This window comes from Bombina bombina, chromosome 8 (assembly GCF_027579735.1).
Source record: "Bombina bombina isolate aBomBom1 chromosome 8, aBomBom1.pri, whole genome shotgun sequence".
NCBI lineage: Eukaryota > Metazoa > Chordata > Amphibia > Anura > Bombinatoridae > Bombina > Bombina bombina.
This window is the reverse complement of record NC_069506.1, coordinates 189662345-189685372: the sequence shown is the minus strand read 5'-3', so window position 1 is coordinate 189685372 and position 23028 is coordinate 189662345. Positions and strand designations below refer to the sequence as shown.

At 38.7% G+C, this 23028-nt stretch overlaps 1 protein-coding gene across 1 annotated transcript in view; it reads right to left on the bottom strand.

Annotated features, from left to right (window-relative positions):
* Window positions 1-22628, bottom strand: part of LOC128638681 (liprin-alpha-3-like) — a 250726-nt gene extending 228098 nt beyond the window's left edge. The window contains 4 exon segments of the mRNA XM_053690795.1: window positions 22392-22406; window positions 22408-22566; window positions 22568-22600; window positions 22602-22628. Coding sequence (XP_053546770.1) covers window positions 22392-22406; window positions 22408-22566; window positions 22568-22600; window positions 22602-22628 — 234 coding nt within the window.
* Between the last annotated feature and the right edge of the window lie 400 nt (window positions 22629-23028).

Below are 23028 nucleotides of genomic sequence, written 5' to 3'. Positions count from 1 at the left end.
TTAAGTCTACAAATACCAACAGGCTGCTTGGACAAGAATGGCTACTTATGAATGCTTGTAACCATGGTGACACTACATATGGTTTGAAATACTACTGCAATTTACAGGAGAATACTATGACGATTTGAGTAGGATATTGTGACTTTAAGGTGCGAACTTAGCCTCGGTGCGTAATCGATACACGATAGGCAGAGCAAAGAACACATTCCGTACCACACAAGGATACAGACATCAAATCACTGATTATAGTGGAGCCCATAAGGATCCAATATGGAGGACTGAGGCTTGGCCAGAGAACACTTGTAAACATCACAGTAAAATTGAATCCTGTAGAGCCTATATGTGGATCGGTTTTGAGTATCTTTTCATTACTTATAAACTGTAAACACACAGATAAACACATTATTATATCAGTAAGGTACCTTATGTTTTATTTTATGGAACATTTGGATGTTACAACACAGTCAAGAAATTGCTCTAAGGTGGTATAGCTTCTAAATCAGCTGTGACATCTAGAAATGTTGTAATTTGCAACAGCCTTGAACTTGACACATGGTTTGTAATTTGCAACATTACTCCTCTGTGCCTCACTAGTTGAGTTTTTATAACTAAAGGCGTTGCAAGACCTGATCATTTGATTCATTGCCTGTGTTTAGGAACTTTATAGCCTCATTGAGACAGTATTTGATTTATTAATTTTTATCTTTGATTTTATGATGTGAGCAAGCTGCCTACCACTATAACTGTATAGCACAAATGGTTTTACTTGTGATGCCCAAACACACCTCTATTTTTATTATTTAATATGCCCTTTGCTTTTTCCCCTCAAAAACTCCACCACCACATCTGTATAACCTTCTCTACCTCACCTGCTAATTTTCAAGTAAATAATCTAGTTGCTACTCTGAATATACAGTAATTGAATCTAATGTTAGCTTGCTAAACTCTTGGTGTATATATAATATAAACACACATGTAAAAGGATGAAAAAATTGTAGTTTTGTTTTAAAATGGTGAATGCAGCTGCTCTGGGCTGTGAGGGCAGACATTTGTTAGACAACTTTCTTGTTTACTAATTTACTGGTATATAAGAGTAATACAAACATAAACTGGGATTTTAGCTAAATGCAGGTTTACTACATCTTTATGCCCCTAGCCCTTTGAAAGCTGGATGCTGGCATGGCATAAACTGGGGAGTATAGAGCATTAGTAAGTCTGCACAGGGGAGTAGGGGCAGGTATGATTTTTGTATATTCTAATTTTATTACTCAGCTAAAAATGAAGTTAAAGGATTACTAACTTTTACTATTTTTAGTATAAAGATACCACATATAATAAGTAAGATGTATAAAGTAAAACTTACTGACCTATAAATGTTGAAAAACGAAGCTGCATAACGTTAGATAAAGCATCTTTATTTTTAGACGATTACGTCAAAATATCCAGCCCCCAATTTTCGGCACTACACGTTTGAAAACTCTAACCAATCATATTTTGTGTTTATGCATATCATTATCAGACTAATTAGTCCTCATTCGCATGCGCATAAAATCTAGCCAAAATTACCCTCAGCTAGATTGGAATTCCAGGCAGTCTTTCAGGGAGTGACGCTTGTAGTGACGTTGCGCAATCTTGCGCATGCGCAGAGCGAATTTTAGGCACCATATTCCAACCTGAGCTGTCAGCCAGGATTGGACAGGAGCGAAGGATACCCACGGAGTGGGTTTGGAAAGAAATTAATTTATAAAAGAAGATTCCGTCGATACGGTAAACATATCATAATGAGATGCTATTGAGAACATGCTAACTTAGGGTAGTTAGATCGTAACCTACATAGTTAAATTTTGCTTACAGTGTCCCTTTAACCCCTTAAGGACAAGGCCATTTTTCAATTTCTTTCCCTGAAGGACCAGGGCTATTTTTAAATTTCTGCGGTGTTTGTGTTTAGCTGTAATTTTCCTCTTACTCATTTACTGTACCCATACATATTATATACCGTTTTTCTCGCCATTAAATGGGCTTTCTAAAGATACCATTATTTTTATCATATCTTATCATTTACTTTAAAAAAATAATAAAATATGAGGAAAAAATGGAAAAAAAAAACACACTTTTTCTAACTTTGACCCCCACAATATGTTACACATCTACAACCACCAAAAAACACCCATGCTAAATAGTTTCTAAATTTTGTCCTGAGTTTAGAAATACCCAATGTTTACATGTCCTTTTTTTTTTTTTGCAAGTTATAGGGCAATAAATACAAGAAGCACTTTGCTATTTCCAAACCACTTTTTTTTCAAAATTAGCGCTAGTTACATTGGAACACTGATATCTTTCAGGAATCCCTGAATATCCATTGACATGAATATATATTTTTTTAGAAGACATCCCAAAGTATTGCTGTAGGCCCATTTTGGTATATTTCATGCCACCATTTCACCACCAAATGCAATCAAATAAAAAAAATTGTTCACTTTTTCCCAAATATTTTCACAAACTTTAGGTTTCTTACTGAAATTATTTACAAACAACTTGTGCAATTATGGCATAAATGGTTGTAAATGCTTCTCTGGGATCCCCTTTGTTCAGAAATAGCAGACATATATGACTTTGGCGTTGCTTTTTGGTAATTAGAAGGCCGCTAAATGCCGCACATCACACGTGTATTATGCACAGCAGTGAAGGGGTTAATTAGGGAGCATGTAGGGAGCGTCTAGGGTTAATTTTAGCTTTAGTGTAGTGTAGTAGACAACCCCAAGTATTGATCTAGGCCCATCTTGGTATATTTCATGCTACCATTTCACCGCTAAATGCGATCAAATAAAAAAAAAAAATGTAAAATTTTTCACAATTTTAGGTTTCTCACTGAAATTATTTACAAACAACTTTTGCAAGTATGGCATAAATGATTGTAAATGCTTCTCTGGGATCCCCTTTGTTCAGAAATAGCAGACATATATGGCTTTGGCGTTGCTTTTTGGTAATTATAGGGCCGCTAAATGCCGCTGCGCACCACACGTGTATTATGCCCAGCAGTGCAGGGGTTAATTAGGTAATTTGTAGGGAGCTTGCAGGGTTAATTTTAGCTTTAGCGTAGAGATCAGCCTCCCACCTGACACATCACACCCCAGGATCCCTCCCAAATAGCTTTCTTCCCTCCCCCATCCCCCAATTGTCACCGCCATCTTAAGTACTGGCAGAAAGTCTGCCAGTACTAAAATAAAAGGTGTATTTAAAAAAAATAAAAAAAATTGCATAGCATATTTACATATGCAGCTGTGTAGGATCCCCCCTTAGCCCCCAACCTCCCTGATCCCCCCCCCAAACAGCTCTCTACCCTCCACCTCTAACTTACTGGGAGCCATCTTGGGTACTGGCAGCTGTCTGCCAGTACCCAGTTTGCAAATAAAAATGTATTTTTTTTTATTTTTTTATTTTTTTTCCCCTTTTTTCTGTAGTGTAGCTTTCCCCCCCACAGACCAATCCCCCCACCCGCTCCCAGATCCCTTGGATTTACTTTTATTAGGGATTTTATCCCCCCCCTTACTGTTACGTTTTTTCTGTAGTGAAGCGGTTCCCACCCGCTCCCTCCCCGTGCACGCGCCCGCCCGCCGCCCCCCCGTGCGTGCGCGCTCCCGACAACCCCGCCCGCGATCCCGCCCCCCTCTGTCTTCAACCTTTCATCGATGGCCGGCCATCCGCCTCCCACGTCAGCTCCCACCCACCAACGATTGCGGCCATCGATGCCGGTGCAGAGAGGGCCACAGAGTGGCTCTCTCTGCATCGGATGGGGGAAAAATGTTATTGCAGGATGCCTCGATATCGAGGCATCACTGCAATAACTGTAAAGCGGCTGGAAGCGATCAGGATCGCTTCCAGCCGCTTTAATCCCCAAAGTCGTACAGGGTACGTCGCTGGTCTTTTAAGACCAGGTTGTGTGCGACGTACCCTGTATGACTTGTGTCGTTAAGGGGTTAAGCAGAAAAACAGAATTTATATCTTACCTGATAAATTCCTTTCTCCTACGGTGTGTCCGGTCCACGGCTTCAACCTTACTTGTGGGAATATTCTCTTCCCTAACAGGAAATGGCAAAGAGGCACACAGCAAAAGCTGTCCATATAGCCCCTCCTCTGGCCCCGCCCCCCAGTCATTCGACCGACGGTTAGGAGAAAAAGGAGAAACTATAGGGTGCCGTGGTGACTAGTGTATAGAGATAAAAAAAATTTAAGCCTGACAAAAAAAGCCAGGGCGGGCCGTGGACGGGACACACCGTAGGAGAAAGGAATTTATCAGGTAAGATATAAATTCTGTTTTCTCACATTTGGCATGGCTGCCAGTCGTTTGTGTAACAAAACACACAGAGCAGATATCTGTCCTTTTAAAGAACTAGCTGACAAACCTTTATCCAAACCCTCTTGGAGAAAGGAAAAGTATTCTAGGAATTTTGATTTTACTCAAAGAAAATCCTTTGGAATCGCACCAACGGATATACTTTAGCCATATTTTATGGTAAATTTTCCTAGTCACCGGTTTTCTGGCTTGGACCAGAGTATCTATAACCGAATCTGAAAACCCTCGCTTAGATAGAATCAAGCGTTCAATTTCCAAGCAGTCAGTTGCAGAGAGACTAGATTTGGATGTCTGAATGGACCTTGTATTAGAAGATCCTGCCTCAAAGGTAGCTTCCATGGTGGAACCGATGACATATTCACCAGGTCTGCATACCAAGTCCTGCGTGGCCATGCAGGAGCTATGAGAATCACTGAGGCCTTCTCCTGTTTGATCCTGGCTACAAGCCTGGGAAGGAGAGGAAACGGTGGAAACACATAAGCCAGATTGAACGACCAGGGCGCCACTAATGCATCCACCAGTGTCGCCTTGGGATCTCTGGATCTGGACCCGTAGTGAGGAACCTTGAAGTTCTGACGAGACGCCATCAGATCCATCTCCGGAATGCCCCATAGTTGGGTTAACTGGGCAAAGACCTCCGGGTGAAGTTCCCACTCCCCCGGATGGAAAGTCTGACGACTCAGATAATCCGCTTCCCAGTTGTCTACTCCTGGGATGTGGCAGGAGTGATCCTCCGCCCATTCGATGGTCTTGGCGACCTCTCTCATCGCTAAGGAACTCTTTGTTCCCCCCTGATGATTGATGTACGCTACAGTCGTCATGTTGTCCGACTGAAATCTTATGAACCTGGCCTTCGCTAGTTGAGGCCAAGTCAGGAGCGCATTGAATATCGCTCTCAGTTCCAAGAGGTTTATCGGGAGAAGAGACTCTTCCCGAGACCATAGACCCTGAGCTTTCAGAGAGTCCCAGACCGCGCCCCAGCCCAAGAGGCTGGCGTCGGTCGTAACAATGACCCACTCCGGTCTGCGGAAACTCATTCCCTGAGACAGGTGATCCTGAGTTAACCACCAGAGGAGCGAATCCCTGGTTACCTGGTCTACTTGAATTTGGGGAGACAAATCCGCATAATCCCCATTCCACTGTTTGAGCATGCACAGTTGCAAAGGTCTTAAATGAATTCGAGCAAAAGGAACCACGTCCATTGCTGCAACCATTAATCCGATTACTTCCATGCACTGAGCTATGGAAGGCTGAGGAATAGATTGAAGAACTTGACAAGCGTTTAGAAGCTTTAACTTTCTGACCTCTGTCAGAAAAATCTTCATTTCTACGGAATCTAATATTGTTCCTAGAAAAGGAACTCTTGTGGACGGGGACAGGGAACTCTTTTCTATGTTCACCTTCCACCCGTGAGACCTGAGAAAGGCTAAAACAATGTCTGTATGAGCCTTTGCCTTTGAAAGGGATGACGCTTGGATTAGGATGTCGTCTAGGTAAGGTGCTACAGAAATGCCACTCGGCCTTAGAACCGCTAGAAGGGACCCTAGTACCTTCGTGAAAATTCTGGGAGCAGTGGCTAAACCGAATGGAAGAGCCACAAACTGGTAATGTTTGTCCAGAAAGGCGAACCTTAGGAACTGATGGTGATCTTTGTGGATCGGAATATGCAGGTACGCATCCTTTAAATCCACGGTAGTCATATATTGACCCTCCTGGATTGTTGGTAATATTGTCCGAATGGTTTCCATTTTGAATGATGGAACTCTGAGGAATTTGTTTAGAATTTTTAAATCCAGAATTGGCCTGAAAGTTCCCTCTTTTTTGGGAACTACAAACAGGTTAGAGTAAAAACCTAGACCTCGTTCCTCTGTTGGAACTGGGTTTATCACTCCCATCTTTAATAGGTCTCCTACGCAATGTAAGAATGCCTGTTTCTTTATCTGGTCTGAAGATAAGCGAGACATGTGGAACCTTCCCCTTGGAGAAAGTTCCTTGAACTCTAGAAGATATCCCTGGGAGACTATTTCTAGTGCCCAGGGATCCGGAACATCTCTTGCCCAAGCCTGAGCAAAGAGAGATAATCTGCCCCCTACTAGATCCGGTCCCGGATCGGGGGCTACCCCTTCATGCTGTCTTGGTAGCAGCAGCAGGCTTCTTGGCCTGTTTACCCTTGTTCCAGCCTTGCACAGGTTTCCATGCAGGTTTGGATTGGGCAGCATTGCCCTCTTGTCTAGAGGCTGCAGAATTAGAAGCCGGTCCGTTCCTGAAATTGCGAAAGGAACGAAAATTAGACTTGTTCTTAGCCTTGAAGGGCCTATCTTGTGGGAGGGCATGGCCCTTTCCCCCAGTGATGTCTGAAATAATCTCCTTCAATTCCGGCCCAAAAAGGGTCTTACCTTTGAAAGGAATATTAAGTAATTTAGTCTTGGACGACACATCTGCCGACCAGGATTTTAGCCAAAGCGCCCTGCGCGCCACTATAGCAAAACCTGAGTTTTTCGCCGCTAATTTCGTTATTTGAAAAGCGGCATCCAAAATAAAGGAATTAGCTAACTTAAGTGCGTGAATTCTGTCCATGACTTCATCATAGGAAGTCTCCTTCTGGAGCGAGCTTTCTAATTCCTCGAACCAAAAAGACGCCGCTGAGGTGACAGTAATAATGCACGTAATTGGTTGAAGAAGGAGACCTTGCTGAACAAAAATCTTTTTAAGCAATCCTTCCAATTTTTTATCCATAGGATCTTTGAAAGCGCAACTGTCCTCTATAGGAATAGTTGTGCGCTTTGCTAACGTTGAAACTGCCCCCTCTACCTTAGGGACCGTCTGCCAGGCATCCCTTCTGGGGTCTACAATGGGGAACATTTTCTTAAATATAGGAGGTGGGACGAACGGTATACCCGGCTTCTCCCACTCCTTATTCACTATGTCCGCTACCCTCTTGGGTATCGGAAAAGCATCAGCGTGCACTGGGACCTCTAAGAATTTGTCTAATTTGCACAACTTCTCTGGGATTATCAAAGAATCACAATCATCCAGAGTAGCTAGTACCTCCTTAAGCAGGGTGCGGAGATGTTCTAGCTTAAATTTAAATGCTACTATATCAGGTTCTGCCTGTTGAGAAATTTTTCCTGAGTCAGAAATTTCTCCCTCAGACAGCCCCTCCCCCTCACTGCCAATTCCGATTGATGTGAGGGTAAAACAGATAAGGTATCGTCAGCGTCTACTTGTTCTGTATTTAAAACTGAACAATCACGCTTTCTCTGAAATGCTGGCAGTTTGTATAAAAGATTTGCTATAGAATAATCCACTACTGCTGTTAATTGCTGCATAGTAACAAGCATTGGCGCGCTAGATGTACTAGGTATCGCCTGCACGGGCAAAACTGGTGTAGACACAGAAGGAGAGGATGATGAACTATCCCCACTACCTTCATTAGAAGAATCATCTTGGGCAATTTTATTAAATGTGACAGTATTGTCCTTACTTTGTTTGGACGCCATGGCACAATTATCACATACACTTAAAGGGGGGACCACCTTGGGCTCTATACACACAGAACATAAGCTATCTGATGGCACAGACATGTTATGCTAAACACCACAAACTCTTTACCATCCCCGTGGAGATGCTACTTGTTCAGAGTGGCAAAGAGAATGACTGGGGGGCGGGGCCAGAGGAGGGGCTATATGGACAGCTTTTGCTGTGTGCCTCTTTGCCATTTCCTGTTAGGGAAGAGAATATTCCCACAAGTAAGGATGAAGCCGTGGACCGGACACACCTATGTAGGATAAATATAGTATTGTTTTGGAGTTGTGTGACTAAAATTGTATTTCAAACAAAATATAATGCATACTCTCTTACCCCATGAGAACTAAAAAAATTAATTTTTTATTGAAGTATACTTTAAAATACTACAGAAAAAAAACATTCATGCAAGGATACGAGACAGAGATTATTGTTATATTTGGGGACACTCATAACAATTTGCTTGCAGTCATCCTGTGTGTGCGCTTGCATGCATGTATGTATATATGTATATATATATATGTATATATATATATATATATATATATATATAATATATATATATATATATATATATATATATACCCTGTTCCAAATTATTATGCAAATTCTATTTCAGTGTCACAAAGATTAAAAAAAAAATTTCAGTTTAACTCATGGATGGCAATGTGTCTCAGGGCTCTTTTGATCACTGAAAACAATCTTGGACACCTGTGATAATTAGATTGCCAGGTGAGCCCAATTAAAGGAAAAACTACTAAAGGAGGGTGTTCCACATTATTAAGCAGAGCACCATTTTCAAGCAATATGGGGAAGAAAAGGGATCTCTCTGCTGCCGAAAAGAGTGAAATAGTTCAATACCTTGGACGAGGTATGAAAACATTAGATATTTCACGAAAACTTAAGCGTGATAATCGCACTATTAAGATATTTGTGGCTGAATCAGAGCACAGACGGGTTCGTGCAGATAAAGGCACATTGAGGAAGATTTCTGCCAGATCCATGCATCGGATCAAGAGAGTAGCTGCTAAAATACCATTACATAGCAGCAAACAGATATTTGAAGCTGCTGGTGCCTCTGGAGTCCCACGGACATCAAGGTGAGTCCTCCAGAGTCTTGCAACTGTGCATAAACCTTCCATTCGGCCACCACTAACCAATGCTCACAAGCAGAAATGGCTGCATTGGGCAGAAAAATACATGAAGACTAATTTTCAAACAGTCCTGTTCACTTATGAGTGCCGTGCAACCCTGGATGGTCCAGATGGATGGAGTAGTGGATGGTTGGTGGATGGCCACCCTGTTCCAACAAGGCTGCGACGTCAGCAAGGCGATGGTGGAGTCATGTTTTGGGCCGGAATCATGGGAAGAGAGCTGGTCGGCCCCTTTAGGGTCCCCGAAGGTGTAAAGATGACCTCTGCAAAGTATGTGGAGTTCCTGACTGACCACTTCCTTCCCTGGTACAGAAGGAAGAACTATGCTTTCCGTAATAAAATCATCTTCATGCATGACAATGCACCATCTCATGCTGCAAAGAATACCTCTGCATCAATGGCTGCTATGGGGATAAAAGGAGAGAAAGTCATGGTGTGGCCTCCATCCTCCCCTGACCTCAGTCCTATTGAGAACCTTTAGAGCATCCTCAAGCAAAAGATCTATGAGGGTGGGAGGCAGTTTACATCCAAACAGCAGCTCTGGGAGGCTATTCTGACATCTTGCAAACAAATTCAAGCAGAATCTGTCCAAAAACTCACAAGTTCAATGGATGCAAGACTTGTGAAGCTGCGATCAAATAAGGGGTCCTATGTTAAAATGTAACGTGACCTGTTAAAATGTTTAATAAGTTAAAATGTTGTTCAAAGTTTGATTGAAATAGCTTTTGATTTCAGTAAATATGCTGCAAACACAACAAATGACCATTTTCAGTTCTTTACAACCTATAAAGTGTTTTGAAACTTACTGTGCGTAATAATTTGGAACAGTGCTTTGTAAGTTTTTTATTTTGAAAAAAAATACTGTTATCATTAGGAGGTTTGTTCAATAAAATTTGAATTGTACTCTTAATAGTTGATAACATGAGAATTATGCTGACTGTTGTTTACATCAATTATTTAGGTAAATGAGAAAGATATCATTGGCATAATAATTTGGAACACTTCACTCCAAAGAGCTCCTGCACATGGCATTGTGTTTTATGGTTATGTTCTTAGCCTAAAGAATGTCTACTTTACCGGATGGTACACCTTTTTTTTTTTTTAAGTTTACAACTACTCCTGGCTTATGTGCAACCCAGAAATAAAAGGAATCATCATTTAGATTGTTTATATTAAATCAAGTGATTTGCGACTATGCTTTGCATGATATAGTGCCAAGCTTGTAATTTACACTTAGGCCTATTTAAAATTGTGCGAGGAGACATGATTCGATATTGCGGATCATGTCTGCTGCACATCAATAAATGCAGACAGCATACGCTGTCTGCATTTATCACTGCACCAGCAGTTCACCATTGCAACACTGCCCCCTGCAGATTCGCGGCTAATCGTCTGCCATCAGGAAGTGTCAATCAATCCGATCGTATTGGATCGGGTTGAATTAAGGCGATGTCTGTCCGCCCGCTCAGAGCAGGAGGACAGGTTATGGAGCAGCAGTCTTTAGACCGCTGCTTCACAACTTGTGTTTCTGGCGAGCCTTCAGGCTCGCAAGAAACACGGGGCTTCAAGCTCCATACAGAGCTTGATAAATATGCCCCTTAGTTCTAGATTAATGAGAGTTATTTGAAATGATGTGCACTATTTATTATCTGTTTGCAAAATTATTAGTGGATCGCTTGCTATTGCTGATTATCTGTACTGTATAGATAAATGTGTAAGGCTTTGTCCTGTTATTGATATATAACTGATTTTTGTTTTTATATTTTTAATAAATTGTGATATGTACCAAATTACACCTCTATAAGAATGTATCTGTTATTTTAAGAGTGGACTAGATATTTTTTCCCTAACCTTATAGCTGGTTATTTACCATTGCATATAGATATTCCAGATATTTTTTTGATAGAATGAAGTCCAGGCTTACTTTAAGAGGCCCCTTGCATTGGTGGAGCGCTAACAAAGATAAATATCCCACCTTGCTAAAATTGGCGAAACCCTACTTATGCATCTCAAGCACCTCAACACCATCTGAGCATCTCTTCTCTGCTGCAGGCAAAATAGCTTGGATTTTAATTTAAATATTTTTTTCTCTGATTAGTCGATTAATCGAAAAAATAAAAATCGGCCAATTCATCGATTATAAAAATAATAGTGTGCAGCCCTAATTGAAAGCCTTATTAAAAAGGGACATTTAACACCTCAAGATATTAATATAAATTGTTTAATTACATGTAGTAAAATATCTTTGCAATATACTTATGTACTTATGTTGTTCTCCTTTCCTGTAATTAATTCTGAATATTGTGGGCTTTCCAAGTCATGTTAAACATGTAAGTGCAGACACAGCTATTTTGCACACAGTCATTGGTTGCACACTCTAGTAAGCCATTTATAACATTCCTATTTGGCCTCAGTGTAACCTAAGTTACAATATGACTGCGCTTACTGCTTTATGAACATTAACTTTACCCTAATTTTTTTCAATTTTTAAACAACTAATTTTTTTTTTTAAATAAATGTACAAAATTATTCTCAGGCTAATATTTGCTCTGAATACATTATTCAACCAATGATTTATTTACGGCTAGATTACGAGTTTTGCGTTAGAGGCTATGCGGTGCTAACTAGCAGTTTATGCTCACCGCTCACTTACATGCAGCGCTGGTATTACAGGTTTTTACAAACCCGGCGTTAAAAGACAAAAAGTGAGTGTAGAGCAAAATTTTGCTCCACATCTCACTCCAATACCAGCGCTGCTTAAGTCAGCGGTGAGCTGGTGTAAAGTGCTCGTGCACGATTTCCCCATAGGAATCAATTAAATTTATTAACCCCTAATCTGCTGCCCCCAATTTCGCCGCAACCTACCTACACTTATTAACCCCTAATCTGCCGTCCCCAACGTTGCTGCCACTATAATAAACATATTAACCCCTAAACCGCCGCACTCCCGCCTCGCAAACATTAATTAAATATTATTAACCTCTAATCTGCCGTCCCTAACGTCGCCGCCACCTACCTACATTTATTAACCCCTAAGCTGCCGCCCCTATATTAAAGGGACAGTCAAGTCCAAAAAAAACTTTCATGACTCAAATAGGGCATGTCATTTTAAACAACTTTCCAATTTACTTTTATAACCAATTTTGCTTTGTTCTCTTGGTATTCTTAGTTGAAAGCTAAACCTAGGACGTTCATATGCTAATTTTTTAGACCTTGAAGGCCGCCTCTAATCTAAATACATTTTTATAGTTTTTCACCACTAGAGGGCATTAATTCATGTGTTTCAAATAGATAACATTGAGCTCAAGCACAAGAAGTTACTTAGGAGTGAGCACTGATTGGCTAAAATGCAAGTCTGTCAAAAGAACTGAAATAAGGGGGCAGTTTGCAGAGGCTTAGATACAAGATAATCAGAGGTAAAAAGTATATTAATATAACAGTGTTGGTTATGCAAAACTGGGGAATGGGTAATAAAGGGATTATCTATCTTTTTAAACAACAAAAATTCTGGTGTTGACTGTCCCTTTAAATGTTTTAACCCCTAAACCTAAGTCTAACCCTAACCCCCACTAACTTAAATATAATTTAAATAAATCTAAATAAAATTACTATAATTAACTAAATTATTCCTATTTAAAAAAAAAAATACTTACCTATAAAATAAACCTTAAGCTAGCTACAATATAACTAATAGTTACATTGTATATATCTTAGGGTTTATTTTTATTTTACAGGCAAGTGTGTATTTATTTTAACTAGATAGAATAGTTATTAAATAGTTATTAACTATTTAATAACTACCTAGCTAAAATAAAGACACATTTACCTGTAAAATAAAACCTAACCTAAGTTACACTAACACCTAACACTACACTATAATTAAATTAATTCCCTACATTAAATACAATTAAATAAAATTAGCTAAAATACAAAAAAAAACACTAAATTACAGAAAATAATAAACAAATTCTTCATCCATCCGGCGCGGAGCGGGTCCATCTTCAAGACATCCAAGCGGAGCATCCTCTTCATCCGATGGCACTGAATGAAGGTTTCTTTAAATGATCCAAGATGGCGTCCCTTCAATTCCGATTGGCTGATTTTTTTTTAGAAGATGGACCTGCTCCGCGCCGGATGGATGAAGATAGAAGATGCCATCTGGATGAAGACTTCTGCCCGTCTGGAGGACCACTTCGCCCGGCTTGGATGTGTTAGGTTTTTTAAGGGGGTATTGGGTGTGTTTTAGAGTAGGGTTGGTTGTGTGTAGTGGGTTTTTAATGTTGGGGGGGGGGGGGGGGATTTGTAATTTTTTTTTACAGGTAAAAGAGCGGATTACTTTGGGGCAATGCCCAGCAAAAGGCCCTTTTAAGGGCTATTTGTAATTTAGTGTAAAGTAGGGCTTTTTTTATTTTGGGGGGGCTTTATTTTGTTAGGGGGATTAGATTAGGTGTAATTAGTTGAAAAATCTTGTAATTTGTTTATTATTTTCTGTAATTTATTGGGGGGGTTTGTACTTTAGCTAATTTTATTTAATTGTATTTAATTGTTTTTAATTTAGTTAATTTATTTAATTATAGTGTAGTGTTAGGTGTTAGTGTAACTTAGGTTAGGTTTTATTTTTACAGGTACATTTTTTAATTTATTTTAGCTAGGTAGTTTATTAAATAGTTAATAACTATTTAGTAACTATTCTTCCTAGTTAAAATTAATACAAACTTGCCTGCAAAATAAAAATAAACCCTAAGCTAGATACAATGTAACTATTAGTTATATTGTAGCTATCTTTTTTGTTTTTTTATATATATATATTTTATTCATTTCCAGCATATAAAACAAAATGTCAAATATAAGTCTGAAACACACCACACACGGTGTATCATGATCATGTAATATTGACAAAAAAAATAAGACAGAACCGATGCTATAAAAGAACATTACATTCAAAAGAAAATAACATTTCAAAAATATTAAAGCAATTACACTTGTTTCTATGAATGATTACACAGGTTCCAATACAGGTTTGTGCTGTTTTACTTTATAATGCTAAGACAAAGAGGAAAAAAGAAAGAGGAAAAAAAAAAAAAAAAGGATTACATTTTCCTTTTCCTTCCCTCTTTCCTCTCTCTTAGCTATCTTAGGGTTTATTTTACAGGTAAGTATTTAGTTTTAAATAGGAATAATTTATTTAATTGTAGTAATTTTTATTTAGTTTTATTTAAATAATATTTAAGTTAGGGGGGGCTAGGGTTAGACTTAGGTTTAGGGGTTAATAAATTTAATATAGTGACGGCGAGGTTGTGGACGGCAGATTAGGGGTTAATAAATGTAGGTAGGTGTCAACGATGTTAGGGACGGCAGATTAGGGGTTAATAATATTTAACTAATGTTTGCGAGGCGGGAGTGCGGCGGTTTAGGGGTTAATATATTTATTATAGTGGCGGCGATGTCCGGTCCGGCAGTTTAGGGGTTAAAAATGTTTTCGTTGTGTTTGAGATGCGGGAGGGCCTCGGTTTAGGGGTTAATAGGTAGTTTATGGGTGTTAGTGTACTTTTTAGCACTTTAGTTAAGAGTTTTATGCTACGGCGTTGTACCATAAAACTCTTAACTACTGACTTTAAAATGCGGTACCAGTCTTGACAAGAGAGGGTCTACCACTCAATTTTTGTCAGACTCGTAATACCGGCGCTATGCAAGTCCTATTGAAAAAATAGGATACGCAATTTACGTAAGTGGATTTGCGGTATTTCCAAGTCTGGCCAAAAAAGTGAGCGGTGAGCTTGTACCTGCAAGACTCATAATACCAGCGGGCATTAAAAAGCAGCGTTATGACCGACCAACGCTGCTTTTTAAGCCTAACGCACAACTCGTAATCTAGCCGTTAGTGTTTAATGTCCCTTTAAACCTGTATGTTGTATCTGAATCAAGAAAGAAAACTTGTGGGTTTCATGCCCCTTTAAAAGGGACAACGTACACACAATTTTCTGCCATCCATAGGAAATTGCAAAATCTAAACATGTTGATATTTTTTTCTGCATTAATTACATTTTTTTTTACATTTGAATTGAAACAAATACAGCCATATCAGTTGTGTACTAATTCTCATTAGCTGTTGGGCACTTCCTACTAATGTGTATTGGCTGATAGGTACTTCCTGCAAAATCCAATGAGTGTTGTTAGGATGTGCACCACTAATTACAAATATATTAGTTTTACATTTAAATTTAAACAGCTTTTACTTATATTTTTCATGCAAAAAAAAATAAATAATAATTTCAAAATGTTTAAAATCCTGCTATTTCAAATAGAAAAGGTACAGTGCCCCTTTAAGGGGTTGCTTAAATTAACTGCTACATTATTTAATCATTATCTGTATTTCTTTAAAGAAAATAAATTAATTCTAAAAAAAAAAAATCAGAAAATAATATAAAATTCCTATTTTTTTTTAAATAGAATTTTAAACTTTAGGAAAACTCATTACTATTCATCGCACATAAACAGCTAATAACATCTTTCCATTTGCTCTATGTTCAGGTCCAGAGAGGATACAATTGAATCTAAGCATACAGAGCTATTTTTAGTATTGCAGTGTACCGGGGATGAAGTCCCCATATTTGAAGTGAGCTAATCAAACCAATACACATAATATTGTCTTAATGGTAAATAAATGTTGTAAAGTATCCCACATGGAAACATTGTTTCTACTAGATTACAAAAACTGAACATATCCACTAATGAATCAGTCATTGAAACAAAATGCAGGGTTTTTATCATATCAACTATAGATGTGTCATATTACTCTAAAGCATTTAAAGAGCCAGGCAACATTATCAAAGATTTCCACCAATAGAATTCTAGGCACCAGTAATCTATCATATCTCTTTATATAGTATTCCAAATTGCAGTATTTTATAAGTATTTTACCTCAGAAAGCACAGTTTATCCTGTTACCCCATGTTCACCCCCTCCTCATTCATCTTAATTTTTCAATTATCAAGGTGTGCGGTTTCAGCCTAATAGAAAGCAACTGCACGTCAAACATCCAGTTCCCTGTGACTATGTTAGCAAAGTTACTGTGCACGCAAATCAGCTCTGTGACCGTGTTACGCAAAATCAATTGGCTGAACCTCTTACTGCTAATGAAGATTAAAAAAACTGGGGTGGATGGGGACAGATAGATGGAAGATTATATAAATGGATTTGATATATTATTGGTACATATTGTTGACTGTTCCTTTAAAGGGACATTAAACACTTAGTAATTGCTATATAGAAGGATGCATTCAAAGAAAAGATTAGTCTGAGAATAACGTAGATGTATTTTTTAAAGCTTCATTAGTTGTTTAAATAATGACAAACATTTCATTTTGTGATTCAGACAAAACATACAAATTTACATTTTCTTCTAGTTTACTTCTACTATCAAATTTGCTTCGTTCCCATGGCACTCTGTTGAAGAGATTTCTAGGTAGGTGTCTGGAGCACTTTATGGCAGGAAATAGTGCTTCCATCTAGTGCTCTTGCATATGGATAACATTCTTGCAAAATTACTGCCATATAGTGCTCCAGACACATGCACACTTCTGAGCTTACATCCCTGCTTTTCAACAAAAGATACCAAGACAACAAAGAAAATTTGATATTAGTAAATTAGAAAGTTCCAAATGTGGAAAAAGAAAAAGGGCGCTTCATGTGTAGATCAATATATGATTCAAAGCCAAACGTTATGGTAACACTAAGTACTCACACAATGTTGTAACACCCTAATGTATTGATAGGGGCGTTCTGGAGCCTCAGTGCTTCATCTCACTACATTACGGTTGTCAGCTCTCTCCAAATGGAGAACATGGCGATGGGATATTCAGTAGCAACAAACAATTGGCACTCCGGTTATTAAGAAAAATATAACAAGTTTAATAAAAACCATTAAAAGTGCACAAATAGGGGGTTGAAAAACAGTGTAACATAACCCTTTTACATGCAATGCGTTTCTCGGCTGAACCAGCCAATTCATCAGGCATAATCCGTGTTTTCCATTTGGAGAGAGCCGACAACTGTGGTGCAGTGAGCTGGAGCACTGTGAGTCTCCAGAACACCCCCATCAGCACATTAGGGTGATGCAACGTGTTGCCATAGCGTTACCATAACATTTGGCTTTGAATCATATATTGATCTACACATTAAAAACGCCCTTTTCTTTTTCTACATTTAGAATTTGTTTGACCCCTTTGAGGTATTGGTGAAGAGGAGCAGCTCGAGATTGGTGTAGTCTAGAAATTAAAGGAGACGGACCTTGCGCATTCCCAAAGCCCGTTCCATTTATTCCATAAATTTCCTCCCATTATGATCATCACTGTTTGCACATTTTGGGACTATGTATTATCAAGATAAGTTGGTGGATCCTATTTGTATTATTTTAAGTGTTTTTACACTCTTCTATTTGTGGGTTTGTATATTAGCGCTCCCTAGGGGAATCTGATTCCTAGTTTTTGTTTTACAAATTAGAAAGTTGTTTAAAATTGCATGCTCTATCTCAATCACAAAAGAAACGGTTTGGGTTCCATGTCCCTTTAATAATTTATCAGTTGGTATGAATGGCCAGTGCAGTGAAACACTTCCTTAAAGGGACAGTCAACACCAAATTGATATTGTTTAAAAAAGATAGATAACGCCTTTTACTACCCATTCCCCAGCTTTGCATAGCCAACATTATATTAGATATACTTTATAACATTTAAACCTCTAAATTTCTGCCTGTTTCTAAGCCACTATAGACAGGCTTCTTATCCCATGCTTTTTTATTTGCTTTTCACAAAAGGAAACTGCTAGTCATGATGGGACATATACACATTGTGCTCACTACCCGTGGGGTTATTTATGAGCAATTGGCTGAAATGCAAGTCATTAGATAATCAATAAATAAATAGCCATGTGATCAGGGGGCCGTCAAAAGAGGCTTAGATACAAGGTAATCACGGAGGTTAAAAGTATATTAAAATAACAATGTTCGCTGTGCAAAACTGGGGAACTGGGTAATAAGGGATTATCTATCTTTTTAAACAATTAAAAAATTGGAGTAGGCTGTTCCTTTAAAGGGATACTAAACCCAAATGTTTTTTCTCTTTCATTGTTCAGCTAGAGCATGCAATTTAAGGAACTTTCCAATTTACTCCTATTATAATTTTTTCTTAGTTCTCTTGGTACTTTATTTGAAAAGTATATATATATATATATATATATATATATATATATATACACCACACACACTATACATATACATAGTATATATATATATATATATACATACATACACACACACACACACACACATACATACACATATACACACACATACACACTATATCTCACAAAAGTAAGTACACCACAACAACCCCCCTCACATTTTTGTAAATATTTATTATATATTTTCATGTGACAACACTGAAGAAATGACACTTTGCTACAATGTAAAGAAGTGAGTGTACAGCCTGTATAACAGTGTAAATTTGGCTGTCCCCTCAAAATACATCAACACCACAGCCATTAATGTCCTAAAACTGTTGGCGAACAAAAGTGAGTACAACCCCTAAGTTGAAATGTCCAAATTGGGCCCAAAGTGTCAATATTTTGTGTGGCCACCATTATTTTCCCAGCACTGCCTAACCTTCTTGGGCATGGAGTTCACCATAAACTTCACAGGTTGCCACTGGAGTCCTCTTCCACTCCTCATGACGACATCACAGAGCTGATGGATGTTAGAGACCTTGCACTCTCCCCCACCTTCCCGTTTAAGGATGCCCCACAGATGCTCAATAGGGTTTAGGTCTGGAGACATGCTTGGTCAGTCCATCACCTTTACCCTCAGCTTCTGTAGCAATGCAATGGTCATCTTGGAGGTGTGTTTGGGGTCGTTATCATGATGGAATACTGCCCTGCGGCCCAGTCTCCGAAGGGAGGAGATCATGCTCTGCTTCAGTATGTCACAGTACAAGTTGTCATTCATGGTTCCCTCGAAGTGCCGGCAGCACTCATGCAGGCCCAGACCATGACACTTTCACCACCATGCTTGACTTTAGACAAGACACACTACGTAATCCTCACCTGGTTGCCGCCACACTATGCTTGACACCATCTGAACCAAATAAGTTTATCTTGGTCTCATCAGACAACAGGACATGGTTCCAGTAATCTATGTCCATTAGTCAACTTGTCTTCTGTTTGCGGGCTTTCTTGTGCATCATCTTTAGAAAAGAATTCCTTCTGGGACGACAGCCACACAGACCAGTTTGATGCAGGGTGCGCATATGGTCTGAGCACTGACAGGCTGACCCTCCCACCCCTTCAACCTCTACAGCATGCTGGCAGCACTCATACGTCTATTTCCCAAAGACAACCTCTGGATATGACGCTGAGCACGTGCACTCAACTTCTTTGGGTCGACCATGGGCGAGGCCTGTTCTGAATGGAACCTGTCCTGTGAAACCACTGTATGGTCTTGCCCACCGTGCTGCAGCTCAGTTTCAGGGTCTTCTTATAGCCTAGGCCATCTTTATGTAGAGCAACAATTCATTTTTTCAGGATCCTCAGAGAGTTATTTGCCATGAGGGTGCTATGTTGAACTTCCAGTGACCAGTATGAGAGAGTGTGGAGAGCGATAACACCAAATTAATGCACCTGCTCCTCATTCACACCTGAGACCTTGTAACACTAACGAGTCACATGACACTGGGGAGGGGAAAATGGCTAATTGGGCCCAATTTGGACATTCCCACTAGGGGTGTACTCACTTTTATTGCCAACGGTTTAGACATTAATGGCTGTGTGTTGAATTATTTTAAGGGGACAGCAAATTTACGCAGTTATACAGGCTATACACTCACTACTTTACATTGCAGCAAAGTGTCATTTCTTCAGTGTTGTCACATGAAAAGATATAATAAAATATTTACAAAATGTGAGTGGTGTACTCACTTTTGTGAGGATACTAATATATATATATATATATATATATATATATATACACACACACACACACACATACTACACACAGCATATATACCTTTAATTGGAAACATTAGTGCCATAATAAAATACTCTACATATTAATAAAAATGTAATTATTGCACAAATGTCCCGTGGTAGCTATGTGTTTAACCTTCATGGCTGTTCTTGAATAAGACACAGCAGGTGAGCCAATCAGACACACATAGCATCCAATCACTGACCTTCAGCAAAGTACCTGGTGCTTAGCCACAACTAACCAGTGTGAGTGGGTGGATTACATATATAGTAACCAAGGGAGGTTCCTGAAATAATAAAAATGATCTAATTTGTTAGATCATTTATTACATTAACATATACATTTAACTGAATTGTAAGGCTTTAAAGTAAGTCAATCCAGGCATTTTACAAACGCTAAGGATTGACTATTGAAACAAATAAAAGGGACTTTCATTCATGAAGTATAAGATACTTCATGTAGAAAGCTCCTTTATTTGTTTAAATTGATCGCCATTCTTAGCTGCTGTTTCAATAGTCAATCCTAGCATTTGTAAAACGCTAGAATTGACTTTCACTTTAACAGGATTATAAGTTGAGCAGCTTCTAATGTTATCTCTGTGTCTTCTCAAATTAGTACTGTTTTTGTAATACTTAAAGGGACAGTCTAGACCCAATACTTATTCCTTATTGTTAAATACTAGACAAGCATCTTACAACGAGTCCCACATCTATAAGCTTGTAAATAATCATTGTTTGTTAGCAGCCATAAATGTCCCACTAAGCTCCGCCCACAGCCTTCTTTTTATCTGTTTTCTTGTGTGACAGTTTAGCAGTGCACGTTTAATATTTTTCAGTTACCTATTTCAAATTGTGCATGCACAAATAAGCGAGTGTGAGCAGGAAAGCTTATTAGTCTATCGTGACTGGAGAAACTTAACATGCAATAGTGGGCAGAGCATGGCGGTCATTTTCCTAACTAACGATGAATATTTAAAATGTGTCATTTACTTCTTAGAAACTTATAGATGTGGGACCAGTTGCAGGATGCTTCTCTGGTAGGTAACAATACGTAATCAAAATTATGTATTGGGCCTAGACTGTCCCTTTCATTTTATGCACTACAGAGAAACTGTATTACTACTATTCACAGCAGCATAAAAACAGTCTCCTGTTATCTTTATGAACAAGTATTATGATAATTATTTACAATTGGTGCTGAACGGACCATATGCACGTTCACTAGTAACAGGTTATTTATATATGCAGCAACGATCACTGCTCTGGATTCAGCACTTGTCTAAACTATTAAAGCAATAAGTTTGGGCGAGTGGATATTTACAAATCTTACATTGGAAATTTTCATCCTAAATATTTTTTCAAATATTAAAACGAGCAAGTTTTTAGTTTTTTTTTTTGCATTGTTAATATACTATATTTAGTAATTAAATACTTTAGTCATTTCCATGTCCTGTAGCTAAACCCACTAGAACTCACAAATTGTGTAATGATACATTAGTACATCTGCTCTTTAGCTAATTTTAAAGGGACATACGTGTGCAATGAAAATGCTCTAAGATGTTTGTGCATTTTGTTATTTCACTAGTACTCGTTAATTATGGGTTTAACCACCAGAAAAGGGTTAAACACGTATCTAATTCCCATGAGGAGGCTTGCAATGCATTGTCTCTCTTGAGCAGCACACAGCTGGAGGAGCCAATAAAGTGTGGCATAAAACATGTATCCACCAATCACCAACTATGCCCTGCTCAGGACCAGCTTGGTTATGCAGCTGTTGCATGTCTTTACTAATGCTTTGTCCTGCAAAAGGGTCAAACACATAGTTATAGCAAGTGGTCGATAAATCTGTTTAATATTTAGGAACCAGTAAGAATATTTAGGAGCCAGACATACTTTTATAAACCAGGACAGTGGCATTTGTTTATAGAGATATGCACAGTCACCCCAAAAAGTCAGGAGCCAGGGGTAAAATTCTAGGAGTCAGTGGCTCCCTGGCTCCTGGTTTGTCAAGCTCTGTAGTAATAACGCATTACAGCTATTTACTTTTGCACTAGTATATCCCTTTAATTCCACACAATCTACTGCTATTTAGATGGTGATATAGATATAAAAGTAAGATTACATTCATTACCTGACTTTAATAGTCCCGAAAAGGAACACTTGTGTTTGTTAATTTCCAATTAAAATAATAATAATAATTTGGCAATTTACAATTTGATTGTTTCCACTACAGGTAATAACAAAGAAAAGAAATCATTATACAATCTCTTAAGATGGACACTATTTATGAATTTTAAAAACTCAAACATAAAAATGTTCATGAAGAACTGATGTATTTTTACCTGTGGTAGGGCGATGTGTAAGCTGCCTTTGTAGGGACTCTTTTTCGTGTCCCAGTTCCCTTAAACGCAATTGCGCTGTTGCCAGACTCTCCTGAGTCTCTCTAAGTGTCTCTAGCAGCCTTTCCCGCTCATTTAGCATGTTCACCATAAGCTGCTCAAAGTTGGCATCATCTGAAACTGTAGGTGGAACCCCTACGGTTGTCCTCATTAAATAGTGGGCATCACTTCGCACATCATCTTGACAGCCAAACGTCAAAGAAATTCCACCAGAAAAGAAAAAGGCACCAAAAGAAAGAAAAGAGCACAAGACGAGTAACAGATCCCAGTCAAGGCAAGAGGGTAGGGAAGTTGAGGGAACACAAGTTTGGATCCACAGGAGTATGTCAGTGTGAATAAGGCCAATCATTTACATGAGGACACAGTGAACTCTCCAGCAGAATGCATGACTTGTACGGCTCCAACAACTTTCCAGATCATGTCACATTAGGCTAGTAGATCGACACGATGATCTAGCAGAAGACAGTGTACAAAAAAGATCACCTAGAACAAAGGGAAAAAAAAAAACATGTTTAAATGTGGCATATACTTATGCCTTAAAGTCATTATGCAGAGGTTGACAAATGTCCATGAAACCAAA